The sequence below is a fragment of the Camellia sinensis genome, chromosome 6 (genome assembly GCF_055761805.1).
Source record: "Camellia sinensis isolate YWXY chromosome 6, ASM5576180v1, whole genome shotgun sequence".
Classification (NCBI taxonomy): domain Eukaryota; kingdom Viridiplantae; phylum Streptophyta; class Magnoliopsida; order Ericales; family Theaceae; genus Camellia; species Camellia sinensis.
In genome coordinates, this window is record NC_138966.1 from 140666748 (window position 1) to 140676756 (window position 10009).

The 10009-nt window shown below is 38.0% G+C and overlaps 1 protein-coding gene across 1 annotated transcript; it reads right to left on the reverse strand.

The window, feature by feature from the left end:
* Positions 1–227: 227 nt before the first annotated feature.
* On the reverse strand, positions 228–800 carry LOC145793635 (uncharacterized). Its single transcript, XM_082876500.1, has one exon. The coding sequence runs from the start codon at positions 798–800 to the stop codon at positions 228–230; it is 573 nt and encodes a 190-aa protein (XP_082732626.1).
* Positions 801–10009: the final 9209 nt, after the last annotated feature.

Consider the following 10009-nt stretch of genomic DNA (forward strand, 5'->3'; position numbering starts at 1 on the left):
ATCAACTGCCCTCCTCCCTTCTGTGGGCATTCAAAGGCTTTGTGACCCAGTTGGCCACACTTGAAACAAGAGAAGCCAATCTGTGTACTCTTTCTCGAGCCTGAACTAGGCAAAGGACAAGTAGATCGAGACTGTTGTGGTTGGGACTGGGATGAGAAGTTGCCCCTGCTTCTCTTATTATGCCTATAGTCCCCCTGTGGTTCTTGGCCCCTAGACCTTGAACCCCGCTATCTCTCCTCCTCAGCCTGCATTGTAATCTCAACATGTGCCGCCGCCTCCACTAGACGATTATAGTTCTGGATCATATTTCTAGCAATTTTGTACAAGATTTTGGTTCTTAACTTTTGCTCAAACTCGAGACAACGGCGCTCTTCCGTTGCCACTAACTCCGGTGTAAACCGGGACAAACTCGAAAAAGTCACCTCAAACTCGGCCACGGACATGAAATTTTGTTTGAGATCTAGAAACTCTTGCCTCAATCTCTCCCTAGCAGTGGGAGGTAAGTATTTATCTTGGAAAGCAATCACAAAAGCTTCCCATGTCGGCTCCACTGAACCCTTGGCGTACTTCCACCATTGACCAGCATCTCCTTTAAGATAGTAACTCGCTAGAGTCACCCTTAGTTCACTATCTTCAATGTGAAGCATTTTGAATGTCTTCACAGTTTGTTCTAGCCACTCATCAGCTTTCTTGGGCTCGTGGCCACCAAGGAACTCATCCGGTTTGGCCCGCAAAAACTCCCGAGTAAGGAAACCCGCAGCGTTCTCTCGGGCTTGGTTCTCAGCCCTCAATAAATTCATAGCCCCTGCTATCTCTCGGGCTAGGGTCCCTATTGCGATGTGACCCACTGGTTCGGCCACATTAGCTTGGCCTATCCCTTCCTCTTGTACCGGAACTCCATGAACCGATACCTCATGCACACCTCGGCTAACTCTACCACGCCTCTACCACCACGAACTTGACCCCTTCTTGACATCCTGATAAAGGACATAAGAGAAATAATTTAGCACATTAACTCATATGTGCTCGTAACTTGACTCACACGTTCGACTACAACAATTCCATATATTTCTCTCACATATACACAATTCAATTTCACTCCACATAAGCACTTAGTCATGTAAACACATACGGACTATTCTTTTACGATGAAATTCGTCCCACGAAAAACCAAGATTTCTTAGTAGAACGAGTATTGATCAAGTACCCTTCTAATAAGACCTCAAGGAATTTAACAGGCACAAACAACATCCCAAAAGTTCAATCTCATACCCATATAATCACATAAGCATGTTATCACATAATCACAAAATGCATAGCATCTTCCTATCATGCAACATGAACCTAATATGGTAAAACAACCGCTTCCCACGAGCTCCAAGTATTCGAACCCGGTAGCTCTGATACCAAGTTGTGACATCCCAATTTCTAAGCCCAAATGTTGATACAACAATCATGGTTTTTTGAAAGAAAACCGAAATAAATTTCCATACTTGCATTACATGACACAAATAGTTCTCATGCGATAATACATTCAATTCAAAACAAAATAAAACAAACAAATAGATACCCTCAAGGGTTTACAAGTTTCCAAGGCTTAAGCCCGGTTACACAAAACGGTTATTCAAACCCACACAAATACAGCCCTTGGCCTACAAAACAAAGTCACGCAAAATGAGAGCATTGTACTCCCAACACACACACTTCCACGCCCCTAGTTGGGTGGAATCACCACATCTTTTCCTGCACAAAAATCCCGTAGGGTGAGCATAAAGCCCAGTAGGAAATTCTTAACAAAGCATACATATTTTATACAAGTCTCAAGAGATGAAATGCACATGTCATGCTATGCCCTTTTTGAAGATAAATCACATTTTCATCTTTTAAAAACCATCGTGCTCAATGATGTCATGCAATTTTAACTATTCAAAACTTAACAATTTATTTCAAGGGCGGTAAATACGACTCTGATAATCCCTAGGTCGGTGTCTGCAAGTAGACTATACTAGTACTACCAAATTATCATTTTTATCAGCATTAACCGGAAGGCTCGACACTTATCCGTGCGAGTTTTTGGTCTTTCACCCCGGACCCTCAGGCCAACTTATTCAATTCCATCTACACCACCTATCAAGACTTACCAACGTATTTATCCCAAAACCATTCGATGAAAACTTGTTTTCTCAACATTCTTTTCTCAATGCAAGTTTTCAAATCAACTTTCAAAGTTTAATGTAATCAAATGAATTGATATGTCAATGCAACAACAATCAATACAATGTAACAATTCTTCCACATAATGCTACCATTGTGATCAAAATTCTCGTTTCTCACTTCAATGTAATTTCACAAGATAAATATAAATATTTTTATCTCAATTCATCATCTAAGGAATAGTGCGATTCCCTCTTCTCAAGTATCCTCAACAATTAGTCATTTCTAGACTATAGTAATATTCTAGATAACAATTTCCAAAATGAACAACAATTCTCAAATTCCCTAAAATTCATCATTTATATAAATATAAAAAAGAAATTTTTCAAATATTCATTTATTTTGATACACAAAATAAATACAACAATATCATTCATGGATTTTCAGTCTCTTAAAAAAATCCCCAAATTCTAGGTTTTCTCACCAAAACTATACAATTCAAATCTTTTGAAATAAAACTTTCCAAAATCATCTTTTCTTCATTCAACGAAGATCAAAACCCATAAGATCATTTTAAAAGAATAAGAGACAAACCCACTTTCAAAATCGCTCAACTTCTTGAATCAACAATCAATTTTCAAAAGCTATCAAAGGATGATTTCGAAAATCATCTAGATCTTGCAAAAATACATATATAACTCAAAGAAAATGCCTACCTCAAGTTTTGAAGAGAATCTGAGATAAAACCCCAAAATCTATGGTGTCGAAACTCGATCTCCACCGCACACAATGAAGCCCTCGAGGTGATAACCAACTTTGGTGAAGAACTTAGGCCTAAATCCCAATGGATTTGGAAAAATCAAAGAGAAAAGATGACTTCTAGAGAGAGAAGCTCTAGATCTGGAAATTTGGAGAGCTTTAGAGAGAGAGGGGGCTGCAAAAAGTGATCTGAAACCTTAATTTATGGACTGATATAACAAGGTCGTTCGAGCGTGAAATACACTTTCCCGTAAGCAATTTTCGAATGCATTTTGCATTTTTTCTTTTGGCGAGCTGACCGGGCAACTTGACCCCCGAAGTTGATCGGGTCAAAATCAGGATCACTACATGGAAGGCCGCTCGAGTGTCCACCTACTCGAGCGTAGAAAGCACTCTTCCAGTAGTTTTGCAGACCTACAAAGTACTGAGAGTTTGCAGAGCCCGCTTGAGCGCAAGAAATGCTGCTCGAGCGGAGGAGCAAAATTTGCAAAGCCCGCTCAAGCAGAGGAGCAAAAATCTGGGCAACAAAGGTTTGGAAAAACAAACAACCAATTTGTTCCAAACACACAACTACCATCGAAAACCAAACTTGAGGGGGATTAAGGGGAAAAATGATAATGAACACATTCAGAAACTATAAGCCCGAGTCCGGAATGCAACAAGAGTTGGGTCAAAACCAGAATCGTTATAATCTTCAATTTTTTACTAATGTTATTTTAAATTTAAAGAAAGGTCTTATTAATAAGTGTCTTTAGAACATAAGTAAAAGATAAAATATTTATAAAAATATCTCGTCTATAATTTAAAGTAACAAATTACGTATATTTTGAAAAATATCTCGTCTATAATAGTAAAAAGACTAACTTTAATATATAAAACAATTCCACCAACTTAGAATAGGTTGAAATTTATTAGCCTCCAAATTATTTTTTCCCTGGATTTTATTTTAAATGTGTAAGCTCTAATTATCAAATAACTTATAGCAATTTTCATTTCTTTTCATTTAGAACCCTTGCAAAATTTTTGTACATAAAATTTTCAAAATTAATAATATTACTGTAGACACCCCATTTTTGACCGTCCTCGAGACTTGGTTGTGCTTGCAGGTACACCTAACAACTAGTTCGACTGCTCGCCGAGCACTCGACTATCGCGGTGGAACGTCACCGGTTCGAGCTTCCCGGACCTTGTATCCTTTCTGCCCTATTTTTGGACCTTGGCTAGGTCCTTTCAGAGTGACCCTTTTGGTGCACTGCCGGCCATGGCATGGAACTGCCGGCCATTGCTTTGCTCCTGCCGGCCACTGGTGAAGCCCTGCCGGCCATCAGTGAGCCACTGCCGACCATTTCTGATGGCCGGCACCCCCCCTATTTCAGCTGGTTTTCCTCTAGATCTTTTGAGCCAGCTGGATTTTCATTTGCTCCCCTCCATACATGTGTATGGAGGGATAAAGCCCTTGCAAAGCTTCTTGAAGAAGCTTTGCCTTTTCATCCTTCTATATAAAGAGGATGCCATCCTCTTTGACAGAGGTTCTGAGTTTTTGAGAGCAAAAAACTCCCTTTCTCTCTATATTGTTTGTATTTTGTGCTTTGAAGTTGGATTTTCTTGCACTTTTACACTACAACACCTAGATATACACCACCACCATTGAACCAAGCTTCTTGGGAGGTCTTCTTGAGGTCTGAAAGCAAGCTTCCACCCCCTGAAATTGCTGGTTTCAAAGAGGGTCTTCAAGGGTGAGCATTTTTTCCATTTTTGCACTTTCTTGCACCTTGCTTTAGCCCTCTTTACGTATTGATTTAGGCTTTGCTTATAACTGGAAAAAGTCTTTTTTTTAAGTCCTTTTTAAGTTTGGTTAAGGTCATTTTGCTGTTTGGGGTGTGTAGCCCCCTTGCATGCTTTGTTTGGCTTTGTTTTAAGCCATATATTGAGGCCTCCGAGCTAGCCTTGGTTTGGCCTTCTTACCACTGAAATCCAGTGGGATTTCAGTGGTAGAGGTGTGGTTTTGAGATCCTAAATCAGAGGGGGTAGTCCCCTCTCTTTGTGTTCCTCTTTGCTTGCATTTTTGGCCTTCCAAAGGACCATCCCTCTATGTATTTTGAGGCTTGGTTCAGGCCTATTTTTGTGACTTTTAGGACCTGCCTTGGCCCTTTCCATGGCTGGTTTGGTCATATTTTGCATGCATATAGTATGTGTAGTGTAACTCCATCCATAGCTCATCAAAGTAGTATGTGTGCTTGGCTTTTGTTGAGTCCATTTTAGTCCATTTTTGGTGATGTTTTACCATGCCATGAACCTGTTTTGGGTTGGTTTTGTCACTCCATGCTTGCATGATGCACTTGTAATGTAAATCCCCTAAACTAGCTTCATATACTCCATGCTTTGCCATGTCATTTTAGCTTGCTTGGTTTACATTTCAGCATGTATTTGGTCATCATTTGGCATGATATGACCCTATCCATAGTTGGTTTGATCATCCTTTGCATGCTCCATATAGGTGTAGAACAAATCTTGTTTACTAGCCCTTTGTGCATGATGTTTTGACTCATCATCCTAGCATATTTTGGCTTTGCTCAAACTTGATTTTATGCTTATTTTGAAGTGTTCTAGGACTGTTTTAGGCTGCCATGTCCATACCACTCATGCTTTGTATAGCTGTAGTGTAAATACTTAGGCTAGTCTTGGGTTTTGAGGCCCCTACCATGCCATGCATGTGATGTTTGCATGCCTTGCCCTCATTCCACATGCTATTTCAGTCCATGAAATGTTGTCATACACTTGCATTTGCCATGCCTTGATTGCTTTGTATAGCTCGTGCTTTATGCCTCAAGAATGGACTTTTGCGCATGCCACTTAGCCTAAGTCTTTGGCTCATCATTTCAGTACATTTTGGTTCCTAATATACCATGATGTAACTCTGTTTTTGGTTGTCCAAGTCATGCCATGATTGGTTCTAATAGGTGCAGTGCATTGCCTCTTTTGTAGCCTTGCATGTCCTATGTTTTAGCATTGTATGCTAGCTTGCTTTGGCTTACTTCCTTGCATGTTTTAGTCTCATATCAGCATGTACTAGGACTGTTTTGGGTTGCCCTTGCCATATCCTTCATGCTTTGTATAGCTGTAGTGTAATTGGCCTTGCAAGCTACGTATTTCGGTGATTCATGCATGCTATCCTTGAGCTATTTAGATGATTTGGCATCGTTTATCATCTCATTTCAGTGCCTTTAGTGTTGTTACACTTGCACATTTGTCACTTCTTAAGCACTTTTGAGGGTTGCCCTTTTAGGCCCCTCTAATGAACCTTTCGCATTTTGCATGCTTAAGTGTGTTGTGTGGCTTAATTCATCGTTTTGGCTACTGATTTGGACCTAGTTGAGAGCCGTCCATCTTTGGTATAAGCCCATCTTACCATGTTGTCGCATGTTTGTTTCATTTCGTATGTTGTCGCATACTTGTTTAGCTTTGCATACCTTGCATGCTCACATGTTCATGTTGCATTTTGTCATGTTGTCCAAGGTCGTCACCTCACATCATGCTTATATGCTTGTTGCATGCTTAGGTTAGTTGCATGTTTGCACACTTAGGTCATGTTGCATGTTTGCCATGCTTATGTGTTGCATTGCTTGGATTAAGTATTAATCCGAGCACGAGGAACGAGGGGCGTTTCATACTTCAAGTGATGGAACGTGTCTCAATTCTCGGTCGCCGAAGCTCTTGATGATTCATGATAGAGTTCTAGGCTTTACTTGCTTTATTTGTGCATTCATTTTCATATTGATTTGCACAAGTTGGATCTTTGGCCATCATGCATCGGGATGCGTGATTAATGGTCGTGGATCCAACTAGGCCTCTCCTTTGTTGACTTGAGGTGATTTGGAGTGCCATGGTGCGTACATGTCCTTGGGAAACCCTCCATTTTCTCTATTTTGTGCTTCGTTGCAGTTTGGTGTCACAGCACACCAGTGGCCGGCAGCCTGCCACTGATGGCTGGCAGTGTGCCACCCTTGGCCGGCAATGGACCATCTTTGGCCGGCAGATCTCCTTTCCTAGCCGGCAGGCCACTGGTGACTTCCCCTGCAGTGTTTTGGTAAGGTCCAGCAACAAGCACTGAAAGACACCCTGCAAACAGAGCCTCTAAAGAGCAACCAGAAGGCCTTCCAAAGCAAGGAACCGAAGCGAGCATGCATGCCTCCCTTCTTCAAACAGAGCTGGAATAGCACCGTTTACTGCTTTCCCTACCTGCTTGTTGTCATTCATTAATTAGTTAATTGATTCGTTAATTAATTAAGTTGTGTAATAATTAGTTGTAGCTAGTTATTCATTTGGTTTTATAATAATTAAGTAGCTTGTTAGCTAGTTAATTAGGTGGCTTGTATTATTTATTCGAACCCTCCGAGCGAGGGCACAATTGTAATAAGTGTGCGTGCATGTAATGTATGTCTTACAACCCCACGTCTTTCTCCTTTTTATTTACCAGCTTACAATGGTTAGATTTAGGGCATATTTCAATTAGCATACCTTATGCTTGCATGTTTGCATCATTCATCTGTATTGCATGCACCGAGCTCGACACATCATACTAACTGCATAGTATTTCAAATCTAACTTGAATACGTGTTATCTGTTGCATTTCACATGCCGCCCTAGGATTAGCTGAGCCTATTCTAGACTGCATTTTGTATGTGATACATTAGGCACTTAACATGGACTTGGATCATGCATGATTGCTAACGAGTTCTCTGTTTTGGCGCGGAGTACGATGTAAGTATTTATGCTTTAACATCTCGCATGAGTGTGATTGTTAAACATGATAGCATGCTTACCATGTGGCTATATCCTTATGTGATAAACTGCCTGAATGCCTATGGGTGAAGGTTGGATTACTTGAATTGGGATAATTCATTGAAATCCGCATTTTAGCCTACTTACGAGTAGCAAACTTCAAACATTTCCAAACAAACGGATATGCAATGTTTTGTTCCAATTCAGGCAATCCAGTCTATACTTGTATGTTGTGCGCATCACATAGTAATTCTAGCTAATTAATCGGAATAGGAACGCATAATGTTTTCAAAACTAGATATCATGGTTAGTAGAGGCCAATCTTTGATCGGGCGGGCAGCGGTGCTCACAAAGTGACCTTCCCCAATCGTACCCAAGTTCCTGAGCCGAGGCAACTTTGGTGATGACGGACACGTGGCCTTAGGCAACGAGTCAGGGTTTCCTAAATTTTCCAAAATAAAATATTTAGGTGGCGACTCTGTATCTGGCAAAGCAGTCCATGTTTGGCACTTCTTTCAAAAAATCTGTTTTCAAAAAACGATTTGCCAGATTTGGACTCTTTGACGATTCATCGGTCTTGCATTGTACTCTGCGACTGTGACTTTGAGTTCTGAACTGTAGGGAGCCCCATATAAACAAAACGGGGGGCGATTTCCCTCCCGGGACGTTCGGGGACGTCTACAATTACATGAATTTATATTTATATATTAAATTTAAAAGCCTCTCAATTTCGTTTTAGACCCCGTCAAGTGTTAGGCCGACCCTGAAGAAAACATCTTCATTTGAATATATTTTTAATATTATTTTGTGATTTTTATATTAATAGAAATTGATATTATAATTAATATTATATATATATATATATATATTAATGTACATACTCACCACTCCTGTACTATTGAGGATGATGTTTGTGGGTCTTTTCTTCTGGATGTGTATGTGATTAATTATTTTGTGGGTCTTTTCGAATTCTTGTCTTCAGAAGAATTTGAAAGGTTTTTTAAATGATGATGAAGTGGAGACAACTAAGTTAAGAGTATCTTTAATTTTTTATTCAGTTAAATTATACTGACATTTTTTGAGATTTCTGTTTAATACAAATCTCTCTTATATTTGAAAAATTACATTTATCTCTTATTAGATTAAAATGACATATTTGCCCCTTAACCTTTATAAATATAAAATAATAAAATAATATCAATATTTTGTTCATGTCATTTCAAGAGAAATAACAATCATTTTCTTTGGTTTAACTCACACAAAAAATTAAATTTTTTTATTTTTCATATTTTTTAAATTTTTATTGAATTTTTTTTAATATTTTAAGTAATTTTTTTATTTTTTAGATATACCTAATCTAGATATACTTAAGAAGTATAATATTTTGTGATTTTTTTTTTTAAATTCACCAAATACAAAAAACTACAAAAATACAAAAATTCAATACATTACCTTATTTTGTTGTATTCAATGGATTTTTTTAAAGCATCTCCAACATTTACTCTTTTTTTATTAAATTTGAGTAAAAAATGAGTAAAAGTTTCATCTGATATCAAGCGTTCCAACAAAAAAATTTCATTTTTCATGAAACGACCGGTCAACCAGGAGGACGACCAGGCGAATGTTCGGCTAGTTGATCAATTAGTGTAAATTTACTAGAAGTGTAAGCAAGTGTAACGACCCCATTACGTATAATGATTAACACTTAATTAATTAAAGGGATTTGAAATTTAATTGCCAATTATTCTAAATTAATTTGGGATTTACGAAAAATATAGGGATTGATTCATCAATGGTTCTATTGAGGATTTATTTTGGAATTAGAAATAGAAAGCCCAACTGGCTCAAGAGAGTATAATTGGTGAATTAAATTATTTTAATTTCGAATATCGGACCGTATGGAAGTTTAATTAACTATTCAATTCAGATTTATAAATTGAGATTCAATTAAATTGGGTCCGAATTGGAGTTAATTAAGTTAATTAAACTATGAGGATTGAGAATTGTGATTATTACGAATTAAATTTATTTATGAGATGTTCAATTTGAATATGTAATTTATTGGCGAAGATTTTGAAGTTTAATCCAAAATTGATGATGGAAATAAGCTTAATTTGATGTTTAGAGCCTTTTGAAAATCTGATTAAAAATCTGATTCGGATTAATAAATGTAAATATATTTAATTAGGCTCTAATGGAAGTCAGTTAGATTAATTAATTATGAGAGATTTATGATTAGTTATGGTTAATTTAATTATATGTTAATAAAGACTTATTAAGAATAAGTGTTATTTAATTGAATTAATCTTAATCG

Excerpts from the sequence above, each read along its gene's own strand:
- LOC145793635 (XM_082876500.1), bottom strand. The coding sequence starts at position 800 with ATGAATTTATTGAGGGCTGAGAACCAAGCCCGAGAGAACGCTGCGGGT.